Source organism: Balaenoptera borealis (assembly GCF_965194805.1).
Source record: "Balaenoptera borealis genome assembly, chromosome: 8".
NCBI classification, from domain to species: domain Eukaryota; kingdom Metazoa; phylum Chordata; class Mammalia; order Artiodactyla; family Balaenopteridae; genus Balaenoptera; species Balaenoptera borealis.
The window spans coordinates 101,263,756-101,277,464 of NC_138865.1; the positions used below are offsets into that span (position 1 = coordinate 101,263,756).

A 13,709-nucleotide genomic window follows, 5' to 3' on the forward strand; every position below is an offset into this window, starting at 1 on the left:
ATTAAAGAGTAAATGAGTTAATACGCATAAAGCAATTAGAATGTGAGACATTATTAATACAACCACTCAACAACACTTTGTTAATGAGTAAATGAAGGTACTGACAGCTAGCCAGCTCCCAATTATACTAATGAAGAGAGTGATGGAGAGCTGCATTGATGCAAAAACCCAAAGCAACATCGCTGTGTGGACAGATGCCCAACTATGCATGGGGCTGATATTCTGGGAACCATAATACCTTCATTTCCATGATCACTCCCTGCTTCCTCCACATCCTCCCAGCCTTCTGGGTCATACCTGACTCAGAAGTTGGAAATTCAGCTTCCTCACCCTTTCAGCCCTGCTCACCCCTCCCTCCCCTCCCCCGCACACCACGTAAACCTCGACATCCGTCCGGATGGAGTGGAGGCTGCCAGCCTAAGACTGCTCCTCTCGCTCTGTATTTCAATACTCAAGCAACAAGTTACATGCACTCTTGAAATAACAGCAGCTGAACTGTGAGAAAACAGTGAAGAGATTTTGTCCACTGTCAAGGGAAGAAGGAAGTGTTAAAAGCACAAATAGAGTGCTTGAATTCAAATCTTAATCTCATCCCCAGCCATTCACGGTCAGACCAAACAAGCCCACTGCACAACCTTCCTGAGATCCTGTCTCTCAAACTCGTGGAGACATGTGGAAACAGATCCAATGACCTGAGGAAATAAGCAAAGGGGCACAAAGCTCAGGAAGAGAAAGTATTCCCAAGTCTTCTGCAATACTATGGAAAATTGCATTGCTTGTAAGAGACGGCATCGAATTCCAGAGACAGAAGGAACCTGAGAGACCTCCTCTCCAACATCCCTCACAGAAAAGAACAAAAACAAAAACATAGCCTGTGCTTTAAAAATCCACCAAAGGACTTCCCTGGTGGTCCAGTGGTAAAGAACCCGCCTTCCAATGCAGGGGACGTGGGTTCCATCCCTGGTCGGGGAACTAAGATCCCACATGCAGTGGGGCAACTAAGCCTGTGCCACAACTACTGAGCCTGCACGCCACAACTAGAGAGAAGCCCACGCGCCGCAACGAGGAGCCTGCACCACAACGAAAGATCCCGCATGCCGCAACTGACACGATGCATCCAAAAAGTAAATAAATAAATAAATAAATAAAATATTTTTAAAATAAAATAAAAATCTGCCAAGACAGAGAGCACTCTACTCTTTCAAGCAGTATAATCCTTGTGGGGCAGTGGGACCCATCATCCAGCCCCCTTCTCCTCCCCAACCCAGGGCTGCCATCCCCCATCAGGAACCCAGAACCTTTCCTTGTGTAAAACGGTTATCAGCCCGCAGCTGCTTTTGCTCTTTTGCCCTCTTCTGACCATTTTCCTGTTTGACCAAGACCAACTTGCAGAGGGGGTCCCACACCTGGCCTCCAGACTAGGAACCAACCCATGCCGAGCAGCCCAATGTCAATGCTTTTGAGCTCTGAGCAAAGCAGCCACACCCTAGGTTTATGTCCCAAATGTCACACATGAACAGGCTGCCTCACATTCTCGAGCAAGCTGAATACCTGTTTCTTTAAGATCCATGCAATTCAACCCCCCTGTCTCCTCTGCAGACCTAAGGCCAATAGGCCTCTTGCCACCTTTGGCTGCAGAGACCTAGGAGCCCATTTTAGGATTTGACCAGAAGCTGAGGATGTGCCCAGGGCCAAGTCCTTGGAGGGGGAACACAGGCCATGGCGGGGATCGTCTTCACTGGCTCTAATCCTGCTCCAGTACTTTGAGCAACTGTAAGTCACTCCAAAACCACGCACCCGCTCTGTTTCCCCTATTTCCTCCTCTTCCTCACTCTGAACAGGGAGTACGCTGCTGTGATTCATGATGACGGAGTGAAGACCAAGCCTACAGAACGCACGATTCAGGAAGTCAGGTGCACTTTACACAGTAACAACTTCCCCAACCCTCTCCACCATCGCTCCCCAAGCCTCTCAAGGCCTCTGCCCGCCCGCTGCCCACACTCTGGCCTTCCCAAACCCCAGCCACTCCCAGACTCAGAGCAATGCCAGGAAAAGCTTAAGAAACAGGACTGACTGGTTCCAGCCCTCCTGGCCCATTCCTAACCTCTCTGTTCCCCTAGGGCTTGGCACCGTGCCCGCCCACCAACACCCTCCTGCTCTACCAACTATCACTTCACACTTCCCTCACACTCAGGCCACCTGACTTTGGCTCCTCCACTCTCTCCTCCCTGAAAACGTCTTGGATAACAATTAAATGTAATTCAGCAATGTTACCGTGAGAGACTGAATATACAAATGGACAACCCCAGACCACACATAAAAATAGAACTCTGACCCACAATCTGCAGCCATCGGTCTAGGAAGTCAAACCACAACCTCTGTAGCAATAAGTCCTAAGTGGTCAGGATTTAATCAATATTGGACAGCTTCCATAATTTTTGCCCACGCTTCAAACTTAGGACCAATCAGAGAAAGCCAAATATACTCCCCTAACCAATCACACGAGATACCTGCTGTCAGAGAGAAGCTATCTCCAGCTTCCTCATGGCAACATCCTCCAACCAACCCAGGCATACCTGAAACCTTCCTTTCTGTTCCACTGTAAAGTTTTTACACTCCCCGGCCTGCCTGTGAGTCTCTGACAAATGTAAATGATGATCGCTGACTCTTTTGCTAGAGCAAGCTCTGAATGAACAGCCTTTGCCTGTTCTCATTTGAGTGGTCTTCGTTTACTTCCATACCAGATTCCTAATACAAGCCACAGTCCCTACTCACAAGGAGCTCTTAGTCTAGTAAACAATTACATTGCAATATGGTGTAAGTGTATAGAGCAAGGGTACCTTATAAATATGTATGTATATAAGTAAGTGTGTAGTGGCCCATGTAATACGGTACAGAGGGGCTTCCAGGAGGAAGGACAATTGGGCTGCTTTTGAAAAATGAACAGCACTAAGTAGCTAGCTGTGGGGGAAGGGAAGAGTTGTTCTCCATTCTTCCCCTTCCCTCCCCTCTCCCTATTGAACTTCCCCACTTGTAGACCAACTTTGCTTTTTGACCTGCTCCAATAAATATCTCCTTCATTTTTCCATTTTCAGTTTCTCCCTCTACCCAATAATTCCCCTCATTCGTGCCGGAGTCTGCTTTACCACTGCCCCCAGCAAAAAAATTTCTTGCACTGACCTGGCCAGCCCAACTGAATGCTATCTTCTCTTTCCTTCTATCTTCTTTAAAGAATACCTACTCTGCAGCCAAAGGCCTGCACTCACTTGAGCCCTCTGCATCTGGCTCTCACCTTCACTGCTCTGCTAGCTCTGGCTTCCACTGACAGAGTCACCACATCCAAAGCCTGGTTCTCAGTCTCCACTCACTTGGCTCCCCTTCCCCTGGTTTCCTTGATGCTCTACTAGCCCAGTCTTCCTCCGATCTATGTGGCCACTGCTCTTTCTCCTCCATGTGCATCTACCATCTGAACTTAGTCTTTCCAGGAATCTGTCCTTGGTCCTCTTACTCTTATCAACCTCAAGGCTTCAAGTGACCATCGAGTCTCCATCATTTGCACACACTTACTGTCCACAGTCTCAACTCCCTGCTGGTTTCATCTCTCCAAAAGAGAGGATTCAGGATCTCCAAAACAACTAGGCATCTTTCTTCCAAAATCTTTTTTTCTCCTCCCATAGACCCACATACCCAAGTCACCCAGTCCTAAACCCTTAGTGTTCCATCTTCCCTCTTCTGTTCCCTTGCACCTTAACATCTGTCATTAAGTCCTTCCAGTTCCCTTTCCACCTTATCACCTACATGCAGTCCTCATCTCCCACTGTCATGACTGTGGGGCCAGTCTTCTGGCCTCAGAACTTCTAGAACAGATATTACAACTTCCTCAATGGCCCTAAGCATCCAGTCAGTTCCCACATTGACCACTGCAAGGAAACCTGCCCTTAATCAAACCAGGTTCTACATGGTTGTAAATGATGGGAAAATGCCTGCGTAAGGAGAGGAGGCTCAACCAGGCAACCCCGGCTTCCATTTCCCAAAATTCACCCCACAGCCATTAAGCAGTTGCAGATGGATGGCCTTAGGTAGTTACTTTGTTCAACCATCTCAGGCCAGCAAGCCAATGGGACCCCAGTGGACAGTTTCCTAGGCTACAGTCTTAACACAAAGATTCTGAAATAGGCTCCAAGCATCTGCAAGCTTTTATGCACACTGCCGTGGGAGACCAAGTTAGAGAAGGAAGCTAGAAAGCCCACCAGAGCATCTGATGTATTAAAATGGCCACGCCAGAAGTTTCGGCTGTCAAGAAAAACACCGTCCAGTGATGGTAAAAGTCCCAAGGTAAAGAGAATTGAGGGGAACAGGAGTCTGAGCCACAAAGTCCCCTCATACCTCCTTACATAGAATTTGCCATCCACTACAGGAGTGTTTCATTTTATGAGGGAAGCTGGAAGCTTTTCTTATACCAGTTTTTACATCACTCCCTGTACTGAAAGCTGCAGTGATTTCCAATGGCTACTCACTGCCCAGGAACAACTAAGTCTAAATGCCTTCGTCTGCCAATCACAACACTCTGCCTTCTGGTTAAATCCAATCTGCTTTTCTGCCCCTATTTCCCACGCACTTCCTACACACCAGTCAAACTGAAACACAGTCCCCATGCTTTCGTGCCTTAGTGTGGTTCCTCACCTTGTCCCCTCCACCTGGAATTCATTCATTCTACACATGTTTGTGGAGAGCTAACCGTGCCCTCTGCTATGAGTTGGGATGCCTTTTCCTCCTCTTCCCATATCCAAATATTACCAATCGTTGTTGGCCCAGTTCAAAGGTCACCTCATCCATGAGGCCACCAGATTCCCTTGGTCAGAAGTGGTCTTTCCCTCCTCTGACCACCCACCTCTTCAGAGCACTGATGGCGTTCTGCCTTTATTACAGTTATTTGAGTAAATGCCACCTCCCCTCCATGTCTGAATCCTCTGCGTAACTCCTACCACGTTCAACACCGCGTTCTGCAAGGGGAATAAAAACTACTCCAACTGCCTAGAAATGGCTTATTTGCTTGTCTGTCTTCTGCAGAATATGAGCTCAGTGAGGACCAGCACAAGACCTCACATCCTTCACAGGGAAACTATTCAAGGACCATTCATCTGTTGAATGAATGGCTTAATGATTGCTTTATTCCCATAAACTTCCTTACACTTCTTCCTCACCGTATTAGCATCTGGTTCTTCATCAAAGGGAAAAAATTAAAAGGTAGAAAGACAACTGCTCCGGGTCAAGAATTCGTCGCGGAAAAGCCACAGCCGGGCCGGAAGCGTGACAGTGCAGGCGGAACGCCCTTCCACGCCCTCGCGCGCCGGGAGCGGCTCTCCTGGTGGCCCCCCTCGCTCGCGCCCGGTACCCACTCGCGCCAGGTCCCCCGGGGACGCGGGCAGGGCCGCTGCGCACTTGTCTTCCGCAGCCCCGGACCGGGCCGGAGGCGGGGAAGCCCGCCCGGGAGGCCCTCCCGCTTCTCGGAGCCCCGCCCTCCGATCCCCCACCTGCGCCCCGCTACCGGGCTCCGCGCCAGCCCGGCCCAGGGGCGGGGGAGCGTCCGGGGCGCGCCCGGCGTCGTCCGGGCCGCCGCTCCCCGCTCCCGCCCCGCGTCTGCTCCCCGCCTGCACTCACCGTCCGCGCCCGGCGCCCGGGGCACGCCGAGGGCCAGGCTGAGCAGCGGCAGGAGCGGCAGCAGGCGCCCAGGCGGGAAGCCGGCGCCCCGGGGCCCTCGGGCCATGCCGCCGCCGCCGCCGCCGCCTCCCTCCCGGCGCGCCCGCGACTCCTCCTGCGGCCCCAAGGCGCCGAGATAAGGCGGCGGGCGCCCCGGGGAGGGGGCCGGGCGGGCCGCTTCCGGCGCCAAGCTGGAGAGCTGAGGGCTCCGCGGGGTCCCGGGGAGCGGCGGCGGCGGCGGCGGCGGCGGCGGCGCGCGGGCCCTTCCTCCCCGCCAGGCCCGCGCGCCGCGGCAGACGCTCGTTCAGCCACTCGCGGCTTCACCTGGCCGTGCCACCTGCTGCGCGCCGGGCACGCGGGGGGCCCGGGGACACGCTGCGGGTCCGGCTTAGTGACACAGCTGAACGTAGAGTCCCGGACTGTGCCAGAAGAAAACGTCCCCCGTGCTCTAAGCGTGTGGAACGATCGCGGGATCCAAGGCGGTCGGGAGCTCAGGGAGGCACCCCCGGGGTGGCAAAGGAAGAGGGGTGAGGGGCAGAAGGAGCGGGAATCTTCCAGGAGCTGAAAGCGAGCCGGGTGAGGTGGCTGGAGCTCCAAGGGCGAGAAGCCGCCGGCCCAGGCCACCTAGGGGCGACAGGCTTGACCAGGCGACAAGACCGTCTGGGGCGCGAGAGCTGGCAGGACTTCCTGCTGCTCCGAGGACACTCAGCTTGGGGCGTCAGGGAGGCTTCAGGAAGAAGTAAGCGAAGACCTGAGAGTGAGAAGGGCGCGGGAGAGGAATCTAAGCGGTGAGAGGCGTGGGCAAAGAGACAGACTAGAGTGTATTCTAGCAATGGCGAGCAGGACCTCCTCAGATTGGAACGGAAGGCTGGAGAGCGGCAGTGAGCTGCGGAAATAAAGAAGACTTCATAAACCAAGTCAAGGAGGTTGCTCAGAAGCTGTCACGGGGTTTTCAGCAGCGTGACCTCATCAGGAAAGGCTGCCAGGGTCGGCTCTGTGGGATTGGGATTGGGTCTGAGGAGGCAGGGAGACTGCCTGCAGCTGCTTCAGGGTTCCAGACAAGAGAGGACACGTCCAGGAGCAGGGCATTGACAATGAGTGTGGAGAGAAGTGGCAAATGACAGTGGTATTGGGTGGAATCCACTGGATTTTATGGCCAGTGGACTGTGGTGGACAAGGAAAGAGAAATTACAGATGTCACCGAAACTTTTGGTTTGGGCAACTGGGTTGATGGTGGCAGGAGTCACTGAGACAGAAACACAAAGGGAATTGTGGCAAGTTAGGGTAGAGAGGCTGCAGGGGGAGAAAAAATAAGTTCCAGGTTGAAGGCTTTCAGCTCGGGATGTCTGTAGGGTTCCCCAAGAGCAGAGCCCCCCAACTCCTTCACCCATATCCTCACTTGCTTTCTCTCTGTGCCTTGAGCCCACTCTAACCCTAACCACCCATGCACACGCCCATATAAGGGCTCAACTTGTTGTGCAGCCTTAAAAAGAAGTCGTTAAAAATACACTTCCTAGGCCCTTTTGCAGCAGGCTTTCTTGCTAATTATTTTTTGCTCAGCAAAGATAAGAGCCTGCTTTGGGGAGTAGAGATGGACAGTGCAAGTACTGCAAACTATCTCCTATTATTTAGACAGTTTCTTTGTTAAGCTCCGCTCTCCATGAACTTTGAAATCATGTCACTGTTTCAACAAAAATACATTCAAGACATTTTTAAGCCAACCTATACCTCTCCTTCTCTGCCATGCTCCCCTGAAAAATAAATAAGTTTAAATACATTTGAGTATATATGTGTATAAGTATATACATATATATATTTTTAATTGGTGATGTCAGGGAAAAATATCCAAAACTTGGAAATGGGCAAAAGAGATTACTGGGTGTCTTTTCAGTGGGGTGCTGGGTGCTGTGTAGTAGCCCTTCTGGAGATTGATTCTAGAGGGTTGTGCACCTTTGATGGACTTTCTATTGACTAGGCTATTTATAACTCTGTAGGGGTAAAGTTAACTTGCAGAAAGTTGATGATAATGCAAAAGATTCTGGTCCATAGCAATGCAAGTTAATTTTTCCAGTAGAGATATGGGTGATTTCTGCCAGATAAAAAATAAGATAAACCTAATTAGATTTTGTCTTATATGACATAAATCAGTTACCCAGTTTTGCAGCTATTAGCAAATTTATTTCATCATTCCTAACTGAAATATATCTAATATATATACATATATGTTCTTCAAATTTTCCTGTAAACCTTATTATCTTACTAGTTCTCCTTTGAAGTCAACATTTTGCTGAGTCCCTCATGAATTGGTTAAATAAAATCTTAGATAAGTTTTCATTTTATGTTTGCATGAACCATGTTTTTTAAATTTTGAAAATTTTACGTTAGTACAATACGTTATACTCATATTCTGCATTAGATTGTGTGACTTTCACCAGTTCTTTTTATTGGCTCATTTTTTGCTTTCAAACAAATATTTTTTTGAAAAAAACAAAAAACAAAAAAACTACATCCTACCCAATGGTGAGTTCATGGAATCACAGAATGAAAAATTATCTCCTCATCAGTATTTGTCACTAGAATTAAAAGAGAATATTGAACCAGCGTTAAATTTGGAGCAATGAGATTATTGCCGAGAAAATATTTAGCTTAAGAAAAATATTCTTCTTTTAAGAGAGCACGGCCAATACACAAATATCTTCTAAAAGAGAATTTAGAGAGAGCTCTTTTTTTCCATGATATCAAGATTTTAATGACTTCACCTAAGAAAAAATTGACTTTTGGTTTCAAGATGGCATCATAAACCCTGAAAGATCTCTCTCCCCTGCTTCCCAAATCCCAGTAAAATGGCCAGAGATACACACATACACCCAATTAAGTATGCAGAAGTGCTTTCAAACAGGAGCGAATGCCATCAGTGAACCAGATAGCTTTGAGAATTGCATTGGATTAGATTTGCCACGTGGCCTCCACAAAAATGTCCACTAAAAGAGATGGGAGGTAGGGTAAAAAAAAAAAAAATTAAAATACATGTAATTTAAAATTGTTTTAAATTATATGCACACTTCAATTTACTATTTGTACTTATTAACACAATGTTCAGATTTTTAGGGGTTTTTTGTTTTGTTTTGTTTTGTTTTCTTGGCTGCGCTGTGCGGTATGCAGGATCTTGGTTCCCCCACCAGGGATCAAACCTGCACACCCTGCAGTGGAAGCACAGACTCTTAACCACTGGACTGCCAGGGAAGGCCCTGTGCAGGTTTTATAATATTTTCAGATTTACTCCAGAACCACTATGTAGGAATTGTTGGGAAAAAAATGCATAGTACACTTTTTACCAGTTCAAAGCATTTTATTTTCCTCATCTGTGTACATATTGTTCACTACAATCTGCTTCTTCAGGCTTCGGGCCACCAAATTGCCAGTTTCCTGGCTCTCCAGAAAAATTACTATTTTCCACACTTAAAAAAATAACTTCTAACTTTTTAAAAAGTTTTTTTATAGTAATTTACTCATCAGTGAGCCTTCATGTGATTAGACAAAATATTTAAAACCTACCTAAAATATTGAGATTACTGACCAATATTGTGGAAGTGATCTTAAAGGACATCAAGCAGGTATACATAATCCAGAGAGCTTCCCGATTTGTTCCTGTTTCCCATCATCAAAGGTTAAGAAATATTGAAGTCCATCTTAATGCGTCTTGCTACACAATCAAAACATTCAGTGACAACAAAGAACACCCATGCTCACAACAGCATTATTCACAAGAGCCAGAGGGTGGAAACAACCCAAATATCCATCAAAGGATGAATGGATAAACAAAATGTGGTAGAGCCATACAATGGAATATTATTCAGCCTTTAAAAGGAAGTAAATTCTGACACATGCTATACTGTGGATGAACCTTGAGGGCATTATGCTAAGTGAAATAAGCCAGTTAAAAAAGGACAAGTACTGGAAATTCCCTGGCAGTCCAGGGTTTAGGACTCCGCCCTCTCACTGCCTAGGGTCCTGGGTTCTATCCCTGGTCAGGGAACCAAAATCCCACAAGCCTCATGGCCAAAAAAAAAAAAAAAAATAGGATAAGTACTGTAAGTGTCCACTTATGTGAGTTACTTAGAGTAGTCAAATTCATAGAGACAGAAAGTAGAAGTGTGGTTGCCAGGGGCTTGGGGGAGAGGGGAATGGGAAGTTGATGTTTAATGAGTAGAGAGTTTCAATTTTGCAAATGAAAAAATTCTGTGGGTGGGTCTTGCTGATGGTTGCAAAACAAGGTGAATGTATGTCGCTGAACTGTACATTTAAACATGATTTAAATGATTTTAAAAATCAATGAGAAAAAAATGTAAGTACCAATTTTTATTTCAGGCAGGCACTAACATGTAGGGCTCCCCAAATCAATTTTGGATCCTGGGAAATCAGAATTATAGGAAAGGTCCCTTGGAAAGCCCCATCCCCCAACCCCCGAGACACAAATGGATGGGATTCCTAGAGATCCCTGAATGGGCTATGAGGCAGCCAGGGGTGTGGGGAGGAGGAGGGCAGGAAAATAGAAAATGAACACTGGCCTAGTATCTGTAGCGTTTTCCCCCAGGCAGCTCTTCAGTGTGTCTGCTTACAATGTAAAGTTTGGGGTTTGCCTGGTGGGTTCTCATCTGGATAAAATATAAAGCCAGAAGGAGAAGAGGGACAGGGAGGCTGGATACCATACACCCTGGAACTTTCCTGGAAAAGTCCCTTGCTTGGTCATCACACTCCTGACCAGGAATGACGTACTGCTTTTCCCAGAGGCTGGCTTGGGCATACTACTAGCGGGCTTGCAAATTGTAAATAAACTGCCTATCTGTGGGTATTCCGGGAATGGTTTGAATGTCTAATTCTAATGAGTTGGATATACTCCGGTGTTGAACTTATTGCCTGAAGTTTGCATTACCAGGAATGATTTAAATGTTTGAAGCCTTTGAATGATGTTGGTTGAAAAATAGTTTGAAACAGATAAAAGTCAGTCCCTCTGTAACACCACACTCCACGCTGACACACATTTGTCACACACATCTATCCCTAGCTGACGTGACATCTGAGAACACCGCAAGGCCGCCTGAAAGGGGTCACATTGACCCTCCCAGAATGGAGTCATCCTCTCAAGCAGATTTGTCCGATTGATAACAGGGACCTGTCTCTATGGAGAAATGCCCTGCTGATGACTGTCTATAAGTCAAGTACTGGTAGACTTACCATTCTTAAAGCCACCATCACTGTGGGTTTTTTTTGTTTGTTTGTTTGTTTGTTTTAATTTTTTTTTATTTTTGGCTGTCTTGGGCCTTTGTTGCTGTGCGTGGGCTTTCTCTAGTTGTAGCGAGTGGGGGCTATTCTTCGTTGCGGTGTGCGGGCTTCTCATTGGCTTCTCTTGTTGTGGAGCACGGGCTCTAGGCACGTGGGCTTCAGTAGTTGTGGCACGTGGGCTCTAGAGCGCAGGCTCAGTAGTTGTGGCACACGGGCTTAGTTGCTCTGCGGCATGTGAGATCTTCCCTGACCAGGGCTCGAACCCGTGTCCCCTGTATTGGCAGGCGGATTCTTAACCACTGCGCCACCAGCGAAGCCCCAGACTTATCATTCTTAAAAGCTCAATGACTCTCAGACACTTTGTTGCCATGTGAGAAACAGCAGGATTATTCTGCCTTCCTCAGCATGCCTCTCCCTCCTCCAGAACACACACACAAACCAAACACCCTACCTGGAGTTAGTTTGTGGAGCGTGGGTTACAAGTAGACTATCGGCTGCTGTACATGGCTGTGCTAGAAGCTGTGCTGTCTGACGTGTCACCCATCCAGGACACCAGTGTTCTCAGAAAAGCAAAGCAAACATGGGTGGGAAGTGATGGCTCAGTAGAGCAGGCCCTCCCTCCTCATTTTGCACTGGCAAGGGCGCTCTGAAGGGACTCAGACATCCTGTGATCCCACCAGCAGAAGCTGGAGGGGTGGAAGATTTGGATTTGGAAGCAAACTTCAGGCACTCCAATTGAAGTTCAGGGAGCAGCTGGCATAGAATTCAACCATCCTCCCCCTGATCTCAGGAGGCAGGGGCAACACCAAGCGAGACTGGGGCTCTGTCACCCAATTCTCTCCCTCTCTCTCCCTCTCTCTCCCTCTCTCTCTCTCTCTCCCTCTCTCTCTCTCACACACACACACACACACACAGTCACCTGCCTCACTTGAGGAAGCCTCAGCTGTTGGTCTGTTTGTTCCACAAACCCCAAAAGGAAGCCTGCTGACAGCCCATTTCCGGACCTAGAATCAGCCTGAGGACCCTTGCAGCCACCCACAGCCCTGAGGAGAAGTGGGGCGCCTCTAACCATGACTGACACAATTGCTGAGGAAGCCCACAGCAGCTGTGAAGGCTGATGGAGCTAGACTTTGCTTGATAAATACCAGCCAACAGTGAAGACTCATATGACTGACCTTGGTAAATAGTGCAATCTTCAAATTAGAAATAGTGTATTCAATTATTTTGCAATGGACTTAGCTGCAGGTTTTACTGGTTTCTTTACTAACTGCTGGTTTTTGTGCCCTACGTCTTCCTGTTTCACCCTCTTCCTCCTCCCCCTCCTTCTCTTCCCCCTCCTCCTCCCCCCTCCTCCTCCCCTTCTTTTGCCTTCTCCCCCTCCCCCTCCTCTTCCTCCTCCCCTTCCTCCCCTTCCTCCTCTTCCTCCCCCTCCTCCTTCTTCTTCATCTTCTGGTACATTGTATCTCTTTCAGAAACTATTCCAGGATGATAAACTTTCAGAATCCTTGCATGTCCAAATATATCTTGACTTTGCTCTCATCATTTACTTAAAGATTAACTGAGTTGAGAATTCTGAATTCAAAATAATTAAATGATAGGGTCATGGTGTCTAGAATCTGGATTCAGAATAATTTTTCCTCAGAATTTTGTCTTCTGTATTAGTATTACAGATGAGAACCACAGGCTAATTTGATTACCAATTCCTTCCAGGTGATGTGTCTCCCATGACACTCAACCTAAGCTTTGAGGATTTTCTGTCTATCCTTGGAATTCAGAAATTTCATCAGGATGTAGTTTTTCATCATTCTTGCCCAGCACTCATTGGGCCCTTTCAATTTGTAGATTTGAGCCTTTCTTCAGCAGAGACATTTTTTCTTTAATTCTTTGATTGTTTAGTTCTCTCAGTTCTTTCTATTTATCTCTTCTGGAATGTATGGTAGGCAATTTCTAAAAGCTTGCCTGTAGCCTCCATGGCTCAGTATTTATCTTATTCTCATCATCTTCTTTGCCTTTATTCACTGAATATGGGAGACTGCTCTAACACAATCTTCCTGTTCACTAATTTGATCTTCATTCATACCTATTCTGCTCTTCAGTCCGTCTGTTGAAATTTTTTTTTAATTTCATCAATCATGATTTTAATTTCTAAGAACTCTTTCTTTTTATAGAATGCTTTTATTTCTGTAAATGTGATAACTTCTTGACTTCCTCTGAGTATACCAACTGTCATATTTTAAAGTTCTTTTCTTTCTTGATTAACTCTTTCATCAGGAGGTTGTTCATTTATTTGTAGCATTGGATGACACTTCTGCTGGTTTTCCTCATTTGTTTCATGATTTTCAATTGCCCGTTATTTTTTTACATGAGAGTCTCATCTGTTTAGAATTAGTAGTTTGGATATATTTTCCCAGGCCAGGTGAGAATCCCTGCTTTCTTAGGAGTAAATGGAGATTTGGTTACAGTGGTCCTAGCTCTAATGATTTTGAGGGTGGGAGGGGGAAAGTGCACAATGGCTACTCTCTCTGACTCCAGGGCCTTCTATGGAAGACTCATGTATCATAAATCTCATCTTATTTGATAAGCAATAAGCTTTACTCAAAATTTTCACTTGGGGAAAAAATCCAGGACCCACCACTTCTAAGGCAGAAAATGGGTGCAGATGTTTGCGGCTCATGAATTAATTACCAGTTCACCATCATACCAGTTCCTTCTCCCTGTCCCTGCTG

At 47.1% G+C, this 13,709-nt stretch overlaps 1 protein-coding gene across 25 annotated transcripts in view; it reads right to left on the reverse strand.

Moving 5' to 3' along the window:
* Positions 1 to 12,273, reverse strand: part of SUSD1 (sushi domain containing 1) — a 161,823-nt gene extending 149,550 nt beyond the window's left edge. For 6 of the 25 annotated variants that reach the window (XM_082403933.1, XM_082403938.1, XM_082403946.1 and 3 more), the window contains exon 1: positions 5,662 to 12,272. In XM_082403933.1, coding sequence (XP_082260059.1) covers positions 5,662 to 5,767 — 106 coding nt within the window. In that variant the 5' untranslated portion in view covers positions 5,768 to 12,272. The other 19 variants (XM_082403949.1, XM_082403954.1, XM_082403952.1 and 16 more) reach the window with 10 other exon arrangements.
* Between the last annotated feature and the right edge of the window lie 1,436 nt (positions 12,274 to 13,709).